General features: G+C 42.1%; 2 protein-coding genes across 4 annotated transcripts in view; both read left to right on the top strand.

Moving 5' to 3' along the window:
• Positions 1 to 4,108, top strand: part of LOC147028297 (collagen alpha-3(VI) chain-like) — a 115,241-nt gene extending 111,133 nt beyond the window's left edge. For all 3 annotated transcript variants that reach the window (XM_085878575.1, XM_085878574.1, XM_085878576.1), the window contains 2 exons: positions 2,251 to 2,493; positions 3,104 to 4,108. In XM_085878575.1, coding sequence (XP_085734701.1) covers positions 2,251 to 2,493; positions 3,104 to 3,309 — 449 coding nt within the window. In that variant the 3' untranslated portion in view covers positions 3,310 to 4,108. The remainder of the gene's footprint in view (positions 1 to 2,250; positions 2,494 to 3,103) is intronic.
• A 5,091-nt stretch (positions 4,109 to 9,199) lies between these two features.
• The window catches only part of LOC147028296 (collagen alpha-3(VI) chain-like), a 299,418-nt gene continuing 287,929 nt past the window's right edge, over positions 9,200 to 20,688 (top strand). Inside the window, exons 1-2 of the mRNA XM_085876545.1 lie at positions 9,200 to 9,694; positions 19,032 to 19,234. The gene's annotated coding sequence lies outside the window, so the exon portion shown is untranslated. The remainder of the gene's footprint in view (positions 9,695 to 19,031; positions 19,235 to 20,688) is intronic.

The raw sequence follows: 20,688 nt of genomic DNA, 5'->3' as shown, positions 1-20,688 counted from the left end.
TGTAATAATCGTGTCGTATTTTAGCGCATTTTTCCATTCAAGGTTTATAACAATACATTTATTTTTGATGAATTTTAATTGGCAACATTTTATGATTATTTTGATCACCCTCAAACCCACTATGGTAATTTTGGAGAAATGGCATCGACAATGTCATGTAGAGTGCTCAGTCACCTTTCAATGTTGGATTTATTTAGCTTTGTCCAAACAAGGAAATGTGTCAGGAAACAAACACACAAGCCAAGCCTGCCATGCTAACCATTAGGAAAAGAAGTGGAGAAAAAGCAGAAAATAGAAGCAACTAGAATGGCACTTGGTGGATCATTTACCTCTACCAGGCTGAACAGTTTACATTTTGTATCCCAATGGTAGGTTGGACCTGAATCCGGACCTTAACCAAAATTGAATCGGTTTGTTCTTATCACTTACCAAACTCATCCTCAAAGTTTATCATAACCTGTCCATAACTTTTTGAAATATCATGTTATATATTGTTTTTGGCCCCATCTGTTAATTGTGAAGAATCACATTTAAAATTAAAAAAATTCGTATCCGGATCTTCACTGAGATCGAATCAATTCATCTCGTCACACACCCAACCTTTCCAGCAAGTTTCGTCACAATCTATCCATAACTTTTTGAAATATTGTGCTATCATTTTTGGCTTTATCTCTCACTGGTGAAGAATTCCAATATTCTTCACCAATAATTCCAATGGTGAAGAAAAATTATAGTTAGCACACTTGGAAAATTCCAATACCCAGATCTGGGTCCACATCGTCACCAAAATGGAATCAATTTGTCCTTGTCACACTCCCAACCTGCGCACCAAGTTTTGGCCGAATCCGTCCTGAACTTTGATATATCCTGCTCACAGATAGACAGTGGTGTAAACAACCTCCGTTCAGCTTCGGTGGCAGAGGTTACAATAAACATGGGCGAGGGCAAAAAGAGTGAAAGCTTGGAAAAATGTGAAAGGAAGCGCTATTTGTTGTACAAGCAGAGCTAAGTAAGGATAATGAATACCTGAACAAGTGACACCAAGTTATACCTTGTGGTAACTGGAAAGCAAAGCAATATGTCAAACAACATGCGAGGTGAAGCATCAGGTTGGGAACCTGTGAGAAATGAATAACCAAATGATGAAAGGCAAAACACCTACTTAGACTATATTAGAGGTGAATGACCAAACCATGAAATTCAAATGAACCAGGGAAAGCTAGAATATGGGACAGCTGGCTTCACACCCCCATCACTGAATAAAACATATTCAGTGATCCAGCGTCTTGCCTGCGAAGCACTGTGATGGCAATTTTCTTGTTGGGTCAGGAATTAAACCCTCACAAGACAGCTGAAACTTTGATGATACCCCCTCTGAACTATCCCATCAGTTCCCCCACCATGTTCAATTTAAGAATCATAAACTTTACTGGGGCAACAGAGCATAACAATTGTGCATTTTGTGAGGAAAGCACCAAATTTGGCACACTAGTAGCCTAACATATTATGAACAGATTTGGATATTGGGCCATCTCAAATTCAGCCGCTGTCGGCTGTGGCAGCCATTTTCCACTGCCATCAACAATTTTGAGATGGCCCAATATCCAAATGTGTTCATAATATGATAGGCTACTAGTGTGCCAAATTTGGTGCTTTCCTCACAAAATGCACAATTGTTATGCTATATTTAGCTAAGTTGCCCCACTACTTGTGAAGATTGTGTGCAACCACATTCTTGAAGATTAGTCAAAAGTTTCAATTTTCAATATTGTATGCTTCAATGATGAGACAATGAATCTCTCCCCCACCTACCCCTTTTCCTCTCCCTCTCCTATAGATCTATGATAAGATCTTTAAGGTTTGAGATAATTTCCATAATCTTGGGATTGTTGTATGAGACTTTGTCATTGGTTATTGTATCAGAATCCTGTAGAATAGAGTTACGTTGTAGTTGCTGCTGATCTTTATAATAAGTTATGTAGAAGCAGCTTTACTCCTGATTACTGGAGTTTCGACTTGTTCACTTTTCCCTACGATCAAACGTTTCTTTTGAGTGTTGTGTGACAGTATGTTGAGCCTGGGGTCAGTCTGTCTTTCGCTTGATTAGGCCAACATTCACCTGCTACTTGTGGAATTCCATTGGTTGATCACTTAACTTTAGCCTTTTGTCAACATCTTATGGATCTCTAAAAGAAGTTCCAAGTTACACAAGTTTTGTTTAAGGATGCAAAATTATTTCCTGTCTGGTAGTGCAACAGAGTCCTCGCTTCGCTGATATTGTCTTCTTGTTGGATGGTTCATCTTCTGCGAGAGGCAGTTTTGATGATCTCCGCAGTGGCGCTCGGAAAATTATGGAGACCTTGGAAATTGGGAAGGATCGAGTGCACGTGGGAATGACGCAATATGGCGGCCATCCCCGCACAGAGTTTCTTTTGCAAAGATACGACACAAAGGGTGATGTTCTGGCAGCTCTCGACAGAATGAAAGCCGGAGGTGATTTGTTTTTTTGTGTGTGTGTGCCGGTAGAAATTTTTATTGCTCCGGCAATGAAGTCAGCGGAGGCATTATGTTTTGTGTTGTCCATGCATCCGTCCATCCATGATATGTTTTCGTTACTGTGATAACTTAAGAACGGCTGAAATGATATAATATTTGTTGCGCAAGCAGAGTCAAACTTGGTCCAAGTATGTATGTATAATGGTGCAACGATTAACTGATTGGATTATGGGGTCAAGAGGTCAAAATTCAGAGAAGTGAAGGTAAAAATTATTTTGCTGTGCTAACTTGTGAACCAGTGATTGGATTTTGACCAAACTTGATGCAAGTATGTATGAGGATATAAAGATGAACTGATTAGATTTTGGCATCAAGAGGTCAGAAGTCATGTCAGGTAAAAATGTGATACTTCAGAACAGCCAAAGGGATTTAAATCAAACTTTGTACAAGTATTATAATGATGTAATAATGTGGGCGGAGGCATACCGGTCGACGTCCCAGAGTGCCGTTTTAGTTCAGTTTGAATTGTTTGATGTTATGAAAGAAGAGGTTTTGATATTGATTTTTTTTCACGTTTATTCTCACATACGTTCTGCTATTCTCACAGGAGGACCCCCAAACCTCAGCCAAGGACTCACCTTTCTGCAGAAGGAACATTTTGTTGAATCTGCGGGAAGCCGTAAAAACCTCGGTTACCGCCAGATAGCTATCATTATGTCTGCCACATCCTCACAAAGTGAAATTCTGAGAAAGGCATGGAAGCTCTGGGAACAAGGCATTATAATCATTCCTATCGGATCAGAAAAAGTATGAATGTCATTTGTAATCACCTACTACTTATTTGAGCTTGGGTAGTCGATGAGTAGTGTTAAGAGAAAATGTTTGGTTTTTGAGCTTATATTAAAGTATCATGCACCAAAATGAATTCTCCCTTTGTTTCTGAATTTCATTGTTATCCTATTTCTTTTGTACGTCATTGCCTGTGTGAATTCATTTGAACTACTATATACACAAATTAATTTTACCAATCTGTTTTTATTTTTTTGTAGTTTTGAGCAAGATATTTCAGCTGCCTCTTTTCTGTAGTGTGCCTGTAAGACTTATTGTTCCATGTGCCATTGTAAATACTTGTTCATTGGATTTTCTTTCCTTCCAACAAGCTCTCATCATTCTTATTAGCACCCATCATTCAACATTTTGACATCGCTTCCAGGTGTTTAGACATAGCTTTTGAAATGGTCTTGGTTTCCGCCTCTCATAGCAGTATTAACCATCTACTTTGCAATTCTGAACCAAGTTGTGATGCTCATACTTATATTGCTCAAAACTCCTTTAACGTCGTTCTAAACCAATCTGGACATCTAAGTTCTTCTCTTGGTTTCTGCATCACATCTCTCATCATCAGTAAGAATATGACCAAGTTACTGAAAACATTATGGAAGTACAGATGCACATGGTAATCCCCTCACCCCATTATCCCTTACATGGTTCACACAGTCATGGAAGACCAACTTTCCAGTTTTCAAGGCAAAAAATTGTTGTCCAGGACTTTTAATACAAATGGTTTATGTAACAAGTGACATTGGAATAAACCACAAGAATAAGAATGAAAGCTTGTTTGTTTTCTGTTATTCCTTATTCCATTGAATATTTCAGTAATAGCTGTATCCCTGGAGCCAAAATATACGAGCTTAGCATTTATACCACAGAACCATTCCAAGTTGTACCTTTTGCAGCAATAAACCAACAGCCTCTGGATCACAGCTCTTGGACTCTCTGAAGATTTTACAAACAATTTACCAATATGTACAGTCCACAGATTGAATATTGTCAACAGTGGTGACTTTCCTTACAAAATAAATCTGTGAACAGTCTGACACATGAAAACGTCAGATACTCATCAACCCGGAGGGTGTTCTCATCAAGTAGTTTTTGTAGTTCCTTCAACTCTTCTTTCTTTGTCCTTCGCAGACCTGCTGATGCATGTTAAATTGCTGTTCTTCTCAGCCTTTCGTGCTAGTTGAGCAATTTAATGGAATCTCCTCACTCACGGTGCAAACCAGAACATGCAATACCCCTTTTGTTTTCTGTGCATTTCCTTACATGGCGGACACTAGACTCGTTCATGTCATAATGTCTGCCCAATGACGCCATGCACTCAACTATTAAGTTTGCGCAAAGCCTCCACTTTCTGTGTCAAAGACATCACTTTCCTCGACTTTTTTGCAGTTGGTTCACCACGAGCAACAGTTTTCCTCTTGGGAGCCATGTTTAAAAATCACTAAGGGCAATAATAACCGAAAACAAAGGAATTGATTACTATACCACGGAACGCAGTGTTGACGCAGAGATAGGTGCAGTACAGTACATGCTGCGTGTCTCATTTACCATCTGTATCGGTGCTTCGTGGACATGATACCATGGCGGGGAAGGAGAATACCAACCCACACAGGGAAAAATGGTTTCCCACGTGCAAAATCTGCAATGTCAGGTCACCACTAAACACGTGTTTTTACGGAATACAGTTCATTATAAGAAGGCACAGGACAACAAAAATGAAAAATCCCGGGACAAAAACTAGATGGACATGAAAACGGTCAGAGAAATCTTCAATAATAAATGCCTGTGTGTGTCAGTCCATCTACCCATCTCCTCCATAACTCCAAAACCATGAAACCAAATGGAACCAAACTTTGCATGCATACCAAGGGAACTCAAAGGTAGTACATGAATGATGAAATTGGGTGTTTGGGTTAATTTAAACATCTCTTTTGAAGATAATTAACGGTCTTATTTAATTATCCTTTATCAAGGCATCATCATCGGTCAGACCCTGAGTCAACCCGATGTCAGCTTGCAAGGGAATTACTTGACTATTTTGTTTGACCTGCTCTTCAATACCTTGGCTTGGGGCCGCAATGGTTTCTTAACGATAATTTTTTTTTCATTTTCTTCACTCATTTCATCAAATGCCTGAACATCATACCTATGAATCACTGGATAAGTTGCAATGATTATAAATGCTCAGACGCCAGCATTTGTGGCTTTATGTTATTTCCGCACATGCCATAACCTCCAGAATCTCTTAATCTCTGCTAAATTTTAAACTTCTTTCTTGACCTCAGCAGTAGTTCCAACTGATGAAAAAAACTGTTCATGTGTCCAATTCCAACATCGCTTTGCATTCCGGGCATCTCAGGGTGCACGGTGTTTATATGACCGATTGGCGATCGCTAAAATTGTTTGCCAAGCCAGCCATTCCTTATCAACCCTTTCATTGGAGTGCTTGCTTGAGTGCTTAAGCCACTTGGCAAGCACTTTACAATATTCACACTGTCACTGAATATATGGATTGACTTGAACAAAGTTCAGGGCCCACTCCCCTGCATTTGGCTGTGTCGTTCCTCGGGCAGTATGTCAGGCAGTGGTTCACTCTCTGAAAATGTGCAATTTTATTTTACACCATGTTTCGCATCACTTTGGCATAGATAGATCCAGATATAAAAATTAACGTTTCGTTCATAAAAGTTTCTTCAACCGTTTTGTTGTAGAGTGCTTAACATCTCCAGAGTTAGGAAGGCAAAATAAATTAGAAGATTACAATGAGTAAAAATGTTTTCAGGTGTTATAAAGCAATGAATCACCACATCATGGCAGAATAGCCGAGCGGTACGCATGCTCAGTCTCAGCTGTCTCGACTGGGTTCAAATCCTGACCCAACTATCAACTGTCATCATAGTGCTTCACAGGCAGGGTGATTCATCAGTGTGTTTGCTGTCTCTCAGATGGACGTTAAACTGGATGTCACATCTGCTGGAATCCACCCCTCTCCTCTCACCCCAGTCCCCTCCCCTCTCTCACGCCTTTTCTCTCTCTCTCTCCCCCCTCCCTCCCCCTGCTGGCCGTTGGTTCGTTGTGTGTACTGTCATGGCGGCTGTTTGCTTCGTGTCGTGAGTACCTGTCCTCCGTTGTGCTGTTTTTTTGTTTCCACACTCCCCATTTCATTCCTCTGTGTTCGTGTTATGTTTGTGGGTTGTTCCCCGTGTTTCCCCTTTGTGTTCGTGTTATGTTTGTGGGTTGTTCCCCGTGTTTCCCCTCTGTGTTCGTGTTATGTTTGTGGGTTGTTCCCCGTGTTTCCCCTCTGTGTTCGTGTTATGTTTGTGGGTTGTTCCCCGTGTCTCCCCTCTGTGTTCCTGTTATGTTTGTGGGTTGTTCCCAGTGTTTCCCCTCTGTGTTCGTGTTATGTTTTTGGGTTGTTCCCCGTGTTTCCCCTCTGTGTTCGTGATATGTTTGTGGGTTGTTCCCCGTGTTTCCCCTCTGTGTTCGTGTTATGTTTGTGGGTTGTTTCCCCTCTGTGTTCGTGTTATGTTTGTGGGTTGTTCCCCGTGTATCCCCTCTGTGTTCCTGTTATGTTTGTGGGTTGTTCCCAGTGTTTCCCCTCTGTGTTCGTGTTATGTTTTTGGGTTGTTCCCTGTGTTTCCCCTCTGTGTTCGTGTTATGTTTGTGGGTTGTTCCCCGTGTTTCCCCTCTGTGTTCGTGTTATGTTTGTGGGTTGTTCCCCGTGTTTCCCCTCTGTGTTCGTGTTATGTTTGTGGGTTGTTCCCCGTGTCTCCCCTCTGTGTTCCTGTTATGTTTGTGGGTTGTTCCCAGTGTTTCCCCTGTGTGTTCGTGTTATGTTTTTGGGTTGTTCCCCGTGTTTCCCTCTGTGTTCGTGATATGTTTGTGGGTTGTTCCCCGTGTTTCCCTCTGTGTTCGTGATATGTTTGTGGGTTGTTCCCCGTGTTTCCCCTCTGTGTTCGTGTTATGTTTGTGGGTTGTTTCCCCTCTGTGTTCGTGTTATGTTTGTGGGTTGTTCCCCGTGTCTCCCCTCTGTGTTCCTGTTATGTTTGTGGGTTGTTCCCAGTGTTTCCCCTCTGTGTTCGTGTTATGTTTTTGGGTTGTTCCCTGTGTTTCCCCTCTGTGTTCGTGTTATGTTTGTGGGTTGTTCCCCGTGTTTCCCCTCTGTGTTCGTGTTATGTTTGTGGGTTGTTCCCCGTGTTTCCCCTCTGTGTTCGTGTTATGTTTGTGGGTTGTTCCCCGTGTTTCCCCTTTGTGTTAGTGATATGTTTGTGGGTTGTTCCCCGTGTTTCCCCTCTGTGTTCGTGTTATGTTTGTGGGTTGTTCCCCGTGTTTCCCCTCTGTGTTCGTGTTATATTTGTGGGTTGTTCCCCGTGTTTCCCCTCTGTGTTCGTGTTATGTTTGTCGGTTGTTCCCCGTGTTTCCCCTTGGTGTTTGTGATATGTTTGTGGGTTGTTCCCCGTGTTTCCCCTCTGTGTTCGTGTTATGTTTGTGGGTTGTTCCCCGTGTTTCCCCTCTGTGTTCGTGTTATGTTTGTGGGTTGTTCCCCGTGTTTCCCCTCTGTGTTCGTGTTATGTTTGTGGGTTGTTCCCCGTGTTTCCCCTTTGTGTTAGTGATATGTTTGTGGGTTGTTCCCCGTGTTTCCCCTCTGTGTTCGTGTTATGTTTGTGGGTTGTTCCCCGTGTTTCCCCTCTGTGTTCGTGTTATGTTTGTCGGTTGTTCCCCGTGTTTCCCCTTGGTGTTTGTGATATGTTTGTGGGTTGTTCCCCGTGTTTCCCCTCTGTGTTCGTGTTATGTTTGTGGGTTGTTCCCCGTGTTTCCCCTCTGTGTTCGTGTTATGTTTGTGGGTTGTTCCCCGTGTTTCCCCTCTGTGTTCATGTTATGTTTGTGGGTTGTTCCCCGTGTTTCCCCTCTGTGTTCGTGTTATGTTTGTGGGTTGTTCCCCGTGTTTCCCCTCTGTGTTCGTGTTATGTTTGTGGGTTGTTCCCCGTGTTTCCCCTTTGTGTTAGTGATATGTTTGTGGGTTGTTCCCCGTGTTTCCCCTCTGTGTTCGTGTTATGTTTGTGGGTTGTTCCCCGTGTTGCCCCTCTGTGTTCGTGTTATGTTTGTGGGTTGTTCCCCGTGTTTCCCCTCTGTGTTCGTGTTATGTTTGTGGGTTGTTCCCCGTGTTTCCCCTCTGTGTTCGTGTTATGTTTGTGGGTTGTTCCCCGTGTTTCCCCTCTGTGTTCGTGTTATGTTTGTGGGTTGTTCCCCGTGTTTCCCCTCTGTGTTCGTGTTATGTTTGTCGGTTGTTCCCCGTGTTTCCCCTTTGTGTTAGTGATATGTTTGTGGGTTGTTCCCCGTGTTTCCCCTCTGTGTTCGTGTTATGTTTGTGGGTTGTTCCCCGTGTTTCCCCTCTGTGTTCGTGTTATGTTTGTGGGTTGTTCCCCGTGTTTCCCCTCTGTGTTCGTGTTATGTTTGTGGGTTGTTCCCCGTGTTTCCCCTTTGTGTTAGTGATATGTTTGTGGGTTGTTCCCCGTGTTTCCCCTCTGTGTTCGTGTTATGTTTGTGGGTTGTTCCCCGTGTTTCCCCTCTGTGTTCGTGTTGTGTTTGTGGGTTGTTCCCCGTGTTTCCCCTCTGTGTTCGTGTTATGTTTGTGGGTTGTTCCCCGTGTTTCCCCTCTGTGTTCGTGTTATGTTTGTGGGTTGTTCCCCGTGTTTCCGCTCTGTGTTTGTCGTTCTCAAAATCTAAAAACTTTTTCGTTTTAAATCTTTGTTTTGCTTTTTATTTGGCTTATCTTTCCTTGTTTTGTTCAGTTAGCGCTCCCTTTCCCAAGGTTCGGAAAATTTTTAATGTTTTTGTAACTTCCCCTTCCTGAGTGAGGAAGACGTGGCGCGTCGTGTGTGTAAAACATGGCGGCCGCTCGTTGCCAGCGTGATGCTCCGTACGAACCACTGACCAGAAAGAACGGCCTGGTTTGTGTCTCACCGAACAGATCGTGTTGGCGGTCGGCGATGTTATCGGTGTCGAACACGTTCGGGCCGCGTCACGTATCAACCAGAAAGTGGTGGTTTTCGTGTCGGATGAACGTTTTGTTCACGACGTCGTGAGCGCCGGTTTATCCACACAGAGTGGTCATTTCGTGATGGAGTCCCCCCATGGACGTCCCCGCAACGAAAATTGTCGTTTCAAATTGTCTTCCATTCGTGCGAGTGAAGAGATTCTGTCCATGTCTCGTTACGGAACGATCGTTTCTACAATCTCCATGATCCCCCTTGGGTGTCGCCATGAAAAAGCGAACCACGTGATGAGCTTCCGGCGCCGGGTGAACATGGAGCCTCCGGACCGTGGAGACGACACGGGATTGAAGGTTTCCCTCAAGGTTAGAATCGACGATCGCGATTACCAAATGTTTGCTTCATCGGCGACATGAACGTGTTTTCATTGTGGGAACTTTGGGCATTTAAAGAGATTTTGTCCCAAAAGCTCATTGTGCAACATGTGGAGAATCGGGACATGTCGATGTCGATTGTAAAACCGGTAATGACCGCCAACCTCGTGGGACAGAAGAGGTGATACCTCGTGAGGAGGTGACAGAGGTGATACCTCGTGAGGAGGTGACAGAGGTGATACCTCGTGAGGAGGTGACAGAGGTGATACCTCGTGAGGAGGTGACGGAGGTGATACCTCGTGAGGAGGTGACAGAGGTGATACCTCGTGAGGAGGTGACGGCCGGTAATGTTTCCGATGATACCGTTTCCTTCCTTGTCGAGGATGAAAAAGATTGTTTTGTAACCGTGAAAAAGAAAGGAAAAGCACCTACTTCGCGTGAATCCTCTCGTTCCTCCAAGGTAGTCGTACTGGATACGAGTAATAAATATATAACTGAGGAACCTCAAGACGAGAGTATAATCCAAAAAATGCAATGTGGCAATGTTCCTTCAAACGGTGGTGAAACTGAGTTGGTTATTGGTGGTGAAACGTCTGCAGAACGTAGGGATGAATCATCACCAACAACAGCTTTTCCAGAGCCTGAACTGAATAGTGGTTTGACTCCTCATAGTCTCACTACAAGTATTCAGAATACAGTCTCTGTGACCCCGGTAGAGGTACCCGATGAAGAGGTACAAGAGGACGCTTTCGCAGTTGTGTATCAGGTCGAGGAGAGTGCAAATCAGTGTTCGCGAATAGGTACTCCACATCACCCGTTAGATCCCTTAGAATCGCTCCTAAATGAGGTGATAAAAGATCAGAGTGAATTTTGTGAACCTGACGGGTTCTTATCCGGATTGTCTAATTCAAAGGATAGCATAGAGGTGGCGGATCTGTCCCACTCGTCATCTGATCACTGAAGTATCTCCCCAGCGCATTGTGAGCTTTCTAAATGAGACGTTTAGGCAGGGGAAAGTCAACATTCAGAAACATTTTCCTGACTTGCCTGCCTTCCTGCAAACGGCAAGATTTATAATTAAAAATCATGAAGATTTTGGAATGACAAAACCTCAAACTCATAGGCTAAGGAAACTTATTACCAAAGTGAGGATGGAATGTTCGCAACAGCAGCCAAATTTCCTCGATATAGGATGAAAAGAAAAGAAGTGTTGTGTGGCACCTTAAACATCAATGGAGGTGGTGCCAACCATTTACGTAGGGTCCAAGTTAAGAACTTAGTGTTTCAGAAACATATTGATGTCTGCTTATTGCAAGAAACACATATAACGGAGACTGCACAGTCTGATTGGCTTCGTCTTAAAGGACAGTGTTTCTTTAGCAATCTGTCCTCTGTTTCTGCGGGAGTGGAGTTTTTGCTTCGTCCAGGGTTTTTTCCCGACTCTTGTACTTTCCATGAAATAGTTAAAGGGCACTTGGCATCCTTGGAGTTGGTTTATTGAGGATTTCACCTCACCTTACTCAATGTATATGTTCGTAGTTCATGAACTGGTCATCATTTGCGTTACAGGGTCAAAATATTCAATTTTCAGTTTTCTCTGTGTTGATAGACATCACCAAGCTACATCCACTTGTGTGAAAAAATTAGCAAAAACCACTAATTAACGGCGAATATGGTATTTTAAATTACTAGTACATGCCCGTAAAAAAAAAAAAATAATAATAATAATAAATAAATAAACCACACAGGCCGTTTCTTCGCTCTCACATGCCCGTACGTGCGTGACCCGGAAGTTCGATATTATTCGCAGTTACGATTATTCGCAATTTATTTTTAATACCCAATTATTCAATTAGCGCCAACATATTTTACCTTTTCGCAATGTCGTGGCAAGGAAACACAAAAAGAGAAGAGAAGAGAGAGAAAAAATTTACTTCCTGGTTCGGAGAATACCAGCACTCTGATGTTCCCGAAATTTATACACCGTCTAATATGAAAATGATCATAACTTGGGCCATTGTGTTTATCTATAAATGCGCATAAGAAATCGAGAAATTATTAGAATACACGAAGTCATCACTCTCCGGAAGCCCATACGTTGTAACCCGTAATGGGGAACATGGCTGTGCTTCCCTTCCCCATCGGCCACGCCCACGTAACAACGTGTCTTCCCATTGGTTTGGTAAATAAATGGCCATAACTTGGGAAGCACTTGTCCGATTAATATCAAACCTTGAAAAGGCACATCCACAGGGCCCCAGCAATATACCTGGCAAGTTTCAATTAGATCGGACCAGAGGTTGTCAAGAAACAGCGGTCACACACACACACACACACACACACACACACACACACACACACACACACACACACACACACACACACACACACACACACACACACACACACACACACACACACACACACACACACACACACACACACACACACACACACACACACACACTGCTGGAATTATAGATAGATGGACTTTAATGGATAATTCATTACAAGGAAAACACATTTTCGCGTTTATCTCGAATTCACCCTTCCTGAGTAAATTGGATGTGGATCAGTTATCCTTTGGCTGTTTTGGACAATTCAAGTGCCAAATTAATCCTGAGAATCTGCAAGATACATAACTATGTAAAGATATTTACTAGATCTCTTTTAGGAGTTTGTACATATTGGTCAGGGTTTGCTGAATAATAACGAGTTGAATAATCAATTTTGCATCATGCAACAGCAAGTCCCAAGTGTCACTCACCTAAAAATAACAAAATAGATTAGATTAAAGCTTATTGATTGAAATAAATTCAGTTTATTCCAAATTTGACTCACCACATCCGCCACATCCGCCGCCTCCGCCTGTTTACTCTACCTCTGACTTGTATCACTTATTTGCCTGTTACACAAAAACTATTGCATATTTTTTACTTCTGTTTTTTTCCACATTAAACGAGACAAAATTACCTTTCTTCTCATACTAAGATATCTAGATATCTGTAGTTTTTCTGGTCTGTAGTCAAAGTGGAACATGGATGTTTTGAAAAACATGTAACAACTCCGCCTTTTTAGGGTGACCAGTTCATGAACTACGACCATATGCTCCTAGTCGCAGTGCAGTTCGTAAAGATTTTTTCACACGTTTGGCTAATTATCTTCACGTGATACCTCTTGATCATTATGTTTGTATTGGAGGAGATTTTAACTGTACGTTTGAACCAAATCTAGATAGAAACACATGAGAACCACATCCCGAAGCGCATAAAGATATCTCTCGTTGTTTCACATCACTTGGTCTGTTTGACGCATGGCGCATACAGCACTTGACTGCCTCTCAATACACGTGGTGCCGATGTGCTTACGGGTTGATCACGCTCGCTAGACTTGATCGATGGTATATAAATTCTACGTACAGAAATGTACTGGTATCTTGTGAACATTTCCCTTCCAGTTTCTCTGATCACCACCTGGTAGTGCTTGGCCTATCTTCTTCTCGGTTGGTTCATAAAAGTGCTTATTGGACTTTCAATACTAGCCTATTCGAAGATTGCTCTTTTACTGAAGCATTTCGTTGTTTTTGGAAAACACTTGTTCATAGAAAATCTTTCTACTCTTCTGTTCAGTTATGGTGGGACTATGCTAAAACCCAAATCCGTGTTTTTTGCCAATGTTTTAAGTCTTTCTCCACAATTGTATGAATAAAATTCAGGTTTCACTTTTAGAAACTGAAATTTGGCATTTAGAGAGATAATTAGCCGAATCTCAAAGCGGTAGGAAAATTAAGTTATTACTGGAAAAAAAGCATATCTAAGAGAACTGAATCACGAGAGAGTAATGGGGATGTCAGTCAGACTTAGAATTCAAAATGTGAAGTTTTCTGACACTCCAACAAAAAGTTTTTTTCGGTTGGAAGGTTTTAAGAAGTCCCAAAGGCGGATTGTTTCCCTGATAGATACCACAGAGAACATTACACAAAATGAGGGTGTTGTAAGAATGCTTGTAAAAGGTTTATTTTCTGAATTATTTGCTGATAAATCCGTGAACAAAGATATTTATGTGAATATGACCAATCATGTACCTGTTTTGAGTTGTGACCAGCGTCAATGTCTTGAAGTGCCGCCCACCCTGGAGGAACTCAGTGCAGCTCTGAGTAGCCTTGAACATGGAAAAAGTCCTGGAATTGATGGCCTTCCAGTTGATTTTTTTACAGCATTTTGGGACATTCTAGGTCCAGAACTACTGCTGGTCCTGCAAGAAAGCGTACGATCTGGCATATTGCCTCTCAGCTGTAGAAGAGTGGTGGTTTCCCTCCTCCCTAAAGGCGGAGATCTCCGGCGGGTCGAGAACTGGCGTCCCATTTCATTGCTGTGCTCGGACTATAAAATTTTGTCCAAACTTCTTGCCAATCGGCTGAAGAGTGTAATTGGAACTGTTGTTCATGCTGATCAGAGTTACTGTATTCCAGGAAGATCAATCTCTGACAACCTCTTCTTAATCAGAGATTTGATTGATTGTGGCCTTAAGGAAGATGGGGTTGGACTACTTTTTTTAGACATTGAAAAGGCCTTTGACAGTGTTGATCACACCTACATGTTTCATGTTTTGCAAAAATTTGTTTTTGGTGAAAAGTTTATATGTTTGGTTAAATTATTATACAACAATATATCAAACTTATGCAAAGTAAACAATTTTCTCTGTTCTCCTTTTCAGGTTCAGAGGGGCGTTCGGCAAGGCTGTCCGTTGTCAGGGTTACTGTTTAGCCTTTCACTTGAGCCACTTCTTATTAATCTTCGACTCTCACTCTCTGGCTTTGTACCTTCCCCAGAGGAGCACCATATCATAGTATCTGCATACGCTGATGATATCTGCGTAATAATTAGGAACGATCAAGACCTAACCACTCTCCTCGAATCCCTATGTATGTTTTATCGGGCTTCATCCTTGAAGGTCAACTGGCAAAAGAGCAAAGCCTTGTGGGTGTCTTCTGTCACTCGTACATCCGGTAGGCCTCCTTTGGCACCACCTCACTCACTTCCCAAAGGTCTAAGTTGGGAAAGAGAAGGGGTTAAGTATCTTGGGGTTCACCTTGGTCCTTACCAGTATTCTCTCATGAATTGGGAAGGAATGATAGATGACGTGACCAAACGTTTGCAAAAATGGAAACGTTTCCTTCCACAAATGTCCTTCAGAGGCCGTATACTGATTGTTAACACCTCAGTCGCCTCTGTCTTGTGGCATAGATTCATCTGCCTACAGCTACCGGATAGCTTACTAAAGGATATTCAGCGGATACTGGTTAATTTCTTTTGGGGAGGTCATCACTGGTTGAGGTGGGATGTACTTTGTCGACCCCTGTCCGGAGGTGGCCAAGGGCTCATTGACGTGAAATGTCGACTGATGGCCTTTCGGCTGAAATCAATCCAGCGACTGCTCAATGTGAAAAAACTGCCCTGGCGCCCCACAGCACAACGAATTCTGAGACAGGCTGGAACGCTTGGTTACGGCCTTGAGCTGTTTTTGATGGAGCCTCAAAAAGTTGATGCATCTCACCTCCCTCTGTTTTATCAAAGTCTACTAAATGCTTAGCAAGCCGTAGTGGTGACCCGCCAGAAGGAGTCATATGATGTTCAAATGTTTGCGGGAGAACCCTTGTTTCTGAACCCACTTTTTCCGAATGTTCCCAAAAGTCGGTTTTTTCCCCAAAACTTTATTACAAGTGGTATCAAAAATGTTTGGCATCTTCGTGACTCTTCCAATCATGCCTGGAAATCCGCCAAGTAAATCGCTGAGATTACCGGTACCAGGTCAATAAGAGTTGTAAGCCAAGTAACTTGTTGAAGTTATATGCACATTCTTTAGACTTGGTTTGAAGTGGAGTACTGAGGTGAAATGGGTATCCCATAATCCTTCAATTCCTAATTTACTGGTTAGTTTCACTAGTCCTGCTCTGTCTCAAGCCGGGTGTCGTTCTTTTCACTTTGGCAACCTCGAGAGCAATTTTATCTATCAGTCTTGCCTTTCGGTTATCAATGTAAACACTCCGACAGCGGGAGTAAGTAGATGGAAAGCCTTGTTACCGGATATCACCCCCTCTGAACCTGAATGGAAATCGATGTATTACACACCCACAACAAAAAGGTCAGGTGATCTACAATGGAGACTTGTTCATGAGGCATTACCGACAAACCTTTTTGTAAACCGTGTAGAAGTTACTGTGTCGGTTCTCTGTCCCTTCTGTAACACCACTGAAGATGTGTTTCATGGGTATATTGATTGCATACGATTGTGTGCTCTTTTTCTTCGACTGAAGAACGTATTCGATCGAGTAAATGTTCGGTTTTCCCTCCGGGTTTTTATCTTTGGGCTTAGAGTCGTTTCGGCAGATGAAAAGTTAATTTTGTTTTTGAATTATGTGTTGTCGGAGGCTAAACTAGCAATTTGCTTGTCTAGAAAAGCAAAAATTATGGAAAACCACCAGAGCAATGTAATGTGATGCTGTATTTTCAATCCCTGGTTTCAACAAGGCTAAAACTGGAATTCAATTACTACAGTAATAATGCAAATATTAATGGATTTGTTGAAAATTGGTGTGTTGGAAAAATGTGTAAGGTTAATGAGAATGAATTAGAAATGTGTGTGTAATTTCCTTCGTGGTATTGTATGTCTTTTGGACTACGATACGGTGTTCTTTTTCCTTTTTGTTCTGTTTTGATTGATGGATTTCTCGAAGTCTAATGTATTATTTTTAAAATTTACAATTGGAGCATCTTTATTGTATAAACTCTCTTGTTGTTAATGCTCATCGATTAATTTAAAATGAATTGTTTTCTTCTTTTTTTCCCATTCTTGTAGATTATCCTTTCCTTTGTTCTGTGGGTTTGTTGAAAAACTTGTTGTATTGAATTTTTAAAAATCTTTTTATACTTTCTTTTGTAATAAAAGGACCTAAAAGTCTCTCTCGCTCTCACTCTCTCACTCTTGCTCTCGCTCTCGCTCTCCCCTTCTCTCACTCACTGCTCTTTCTCTCTCCCTGCCCTCTCCTTCTCTCTCAGCCACCCATCTCCCTCCCACCCCTATCTCTCTTTCAGCCACCCCTCTCCCTCCCACCCTTATCTCTATCTCTCCCACTCCTCTCCCTCCAACTCTCTCTCTCTCTCTCTCTCTCTCTCTCTCTGATCCCCCATGCCTCCCCCTCTGTTAAGGGGACTGTGAGGGAATGATGGTTTCGTTTTGAATTTTCCAGGTATATAGCGTGTGTTTTATATAGAAACCAGCGGTTAAAAATAAATTATTGCTGTTTGGGCACGTTTTATCACCCTTCCCTTCCCCTCCCCTCACGCTGCCTTCTCTCCCCCTCACGCTGCCTTCTCTCCCCCTCACGCTGCCTTCCCTCCCCCCTCACGCTGCCTTCCCTCCCCCTCCCGCTGCCTTCCCTTCCCCTCCCGCTGCCTTCACTTCCCCTCCCGCTGCCTTCCCTTCCCCTCCTGCTGTCTTCCCTTCACTTCACTCTGCCTTCCCTTCCCATCCCCACATACTGCCTTCCCTCCCCCTCTCCTCACACTTACTTCATCCCAAACCCCCTTTCCGCACTTCCCCCTTCACCCCCTATGTTCTCCCTCATCCTTCTCACTCCCACCCCCCCTTTTGGAGCGTACAACGACATTTGGTGTGGTGTCATTCTCCCCACCTCCTACTTTCCTCACGTCTCCCTCCCCAATTTTTATCTTCCCCCTTCCGAACCTCCCTCCCCAGCCCCTCCACCTCTCCTGCACCCCCTCCTCTCTCCCTCCCCTCTATCCTCATTCTATCTACCTCCTCATTCTCCCTCCCTCTTTCTCCCCCCTCCCACCCCTCCATATTCCCATCAGTGAAACGACGGGTTGTATCTGCTTGTTATAAATATTGAAATGCATGCAAATTATGTATTGAGAGAGGAACAAAGTAGACTTGACATGTAACTATAAACTTACACACGACTAAAACCGATTATCCAATGAGAAATAATTGACCTTAAAAAAAAAATGCACACACCCTGGTGTCTGAAAGTTTATTGCTCAGTTACTAAATAAACATTACTCAAACCATAACTAAGCTTTATTGAAGTAATATTTATTGAAACAGTTTATATATTTATTATATTTAAATCATTCATTTCCTGAAGAGGGAGAACTGAAAAATATCGAAGACAAATAAAAGTACAGTATTAAGACTGATTGTCTAGTTTAGGTCATTGTTGGGCAATTCACTTGGCAAAAGCACAGACTTGTCCATGCCACTGCAATCTACAGTCACAAAGCTGTTTGTGCAGACAGTGCATGGGATGCTGTTGCACTGACATGAACATTGTTTTTTTTTCACCCTGTTTTAATGCAGTTACAACATGATTCTGTTTAGGGGATGGGATCTTTTGTCATCCAAACCAGGTTGAGTGAAGTTTCTACCACATTCCATCCTGGCCATGAGGACTGGTTGCATCGATTCTCTGTAGTAAAGCCTGACCGTGCACTGCTGCTTGACAATTAGACCACAGACTGTGCTGCCACAGAGCATCACAATCAGTTGGGGGCAGTTTGAACTCACCATTTGACCCGAGGTAGAGCAAACGATACCGAGCTTGGTCGACGGACAGACACTTCTCACAATACAGTTCGCAGACGAAGCGTTCAAGCAACTCCCTCAAACGAGATAGCAGAGTGAATCTTTGTCCTAAGTCACACCAGTAGTACTACCTTGGGCGGTTGCCATTGACAACCTACTACCTAGAGGTGGGCTCCAGTCTCTCACGGGCAGATATGTAATGATATCATTTGAAACATAAGATACCATTCAACCAAACAGGATGAATGGGTTGGCATAAACTCGCTGTTCATCAGGTCAGTCTCTCCTCAGAAAACTAGTATATGTTCTGTCGCACCTGCTGTGATACTTTGCTTCTATGGCCACACAATCATGGCCTCAAATCTCCCGCTGGATGCTCTCATCAGTCTTCAATGTGGCTGCTTTGCGTAACAACCTGAAAAGTTATACATGCATGTTTTAAGTGAGAGAGAGGAGATTGGGCTCTTGGAACAGCCATTTCATTCAGCATCACATGATGGAAAGCAAAGACTAAAATTGCATTCATGTGAACAAGGACACAAAGTATTGCATCTTTGAACTACATGTGTTTATGTATGGTGACACATGAAATAGCTCAGAGCATTACATCATTACATTTCAAACACTTCAAACCAATGAAAATTTACAAACTTGCATTGACAGTTTCTGCCTGCATCACCTTATCATCTTGCAATTGTCCAACAATCTTTATTTATTTCTGAAGCTTCTTGCAGATGATGCGCATGCTTGGGAGCATGTGTATTTTTGCTCTCTGTGTTGGAGGGGCGACTGACACCTGTGACTGCAGTTGCCTGCCCATTTTGTGGAAGGATCTGGCTAAGCCGTTGCAGAAGAGTTGGAGACAGCACATCTTTTTAGAGCTCTGGCAACCTTCTGAGAATGTGTGAACTTGCCATATCAACGAATGTGAGTGATATCCACAGTCATCTGGTACATCTGCATATAAAAAAACACAATGTATTTAATAACTGCCAGATCAAACAAAGAATTCCTTTGAATGAAATGAACAATTCCCATCTCGGCCAACAAAAAGCTCATTCATCTCACTAACTCACCAGCTTTGACTGATTGACACATCTTCAACACTATTTATTTGAAAATAATGAGTACTCAGGGCTACGACTTCATCTTCTCTTTGGCACAGTAGAGACGTTAATTGTATTTGAATTACCAACTATTGGTGGAGGTCAGACGATAGCATTGCACTGTTGACACTATATAGTATAATTTATATTGATATTTTGTCATATAATGTGCAGCAAATAGTCATTAACACGTGGTTAACACAGGCAGGGCTCAGAATATGCTTGTAATCTGTGTAAATTGTTTGGGTAAATCTGTTTGCATAATTGCCAATGTCTTTGCCTTGGGAGGTTTTCGAGTGCCAGGCCACCAGACAACTTGTTCCAGGAATTGAAGGTATTGTTTTATATCAAAGCCACTCCACATTTTGTGAGGATATGTAATAGCAGGGATTTTAATAGCTGTGTCGAGGCTGTGCTGTCATTGGTCGGTCCTGAACACAAAATATCGTTCCATTTTAAGGGTTGAATATACAAAAATACGACCCCAAAGGAGATTTATACTTGTATTTTATCATATAATATATATTTATATTTTGTTGTATAATACGTATTTATATTTTACAGTTTATTACATATTCATATTTTGAAGTATTATTTATATTTTGTCGTGTAATATATATTTATATTTTGTAGTATAACATACAGTATATTTATATTTTGTTATAAAATTTATGGTATATTTATATTTTACAGTTTAATATACACTTATATTTTGTAGTATAATATATATTTATATTTTGTAGTATAATATATATTTCCATTTTGTGGCATAATTTATATTTTGAAGTATAATGTTGTTCGTCTTTCGGCTGCTCCCGTTAGGGGTCGCCACAGCGGATCATCCGTTATGATCCGCATACTGATTTGGCACAGGTTTTACGCCGGATGCCCTTCCTGATGCAACCCTGGTTGCCTCTTACGACACAGGGATAAAGTTTGGGTTTTGCCATGATCCCAGGCTGCCCTACACCCTCTCATAGCGTGGCCCAGTGCAGAGCACCCGTCCTCAAGCGATCCTCCAACCCAAGCCTCCGAGTAGCTGGATTACAGGCGCACGCCACTACGCCAGGTTATATTTTGAAGTATAATATATATCTGATATATGACATTTCTGATATATGATATATATATATATATATATATATATATATATATATATATATATATATATATATATATATATATATGACATTTTACAACAAAAGTAAAATGTCAAAAGATGTCGTGATGCTAAACCAGAAGAGAATTGTGGTGTTTTATTGTGGCATCATAATG

Source organism: Eptatretus burgeri, chromosome 4 (genome assembly GCF_056783735.1).
Source record: "Eptatretus burgeri isolate ZD-2024b chromosome 4, Ebu_testis_v1, whole genome shotgun sequence".
Taxonomy (NCBI): Eukaryota; Metazoa; Chordata; class Myxini; order Myxiniformes; family Myxinidae; genus Eptatretus; species Eptatretus burgeri.
This window is presented reverse-complemented; position numbering and strand designations above follow the sequence as displayed.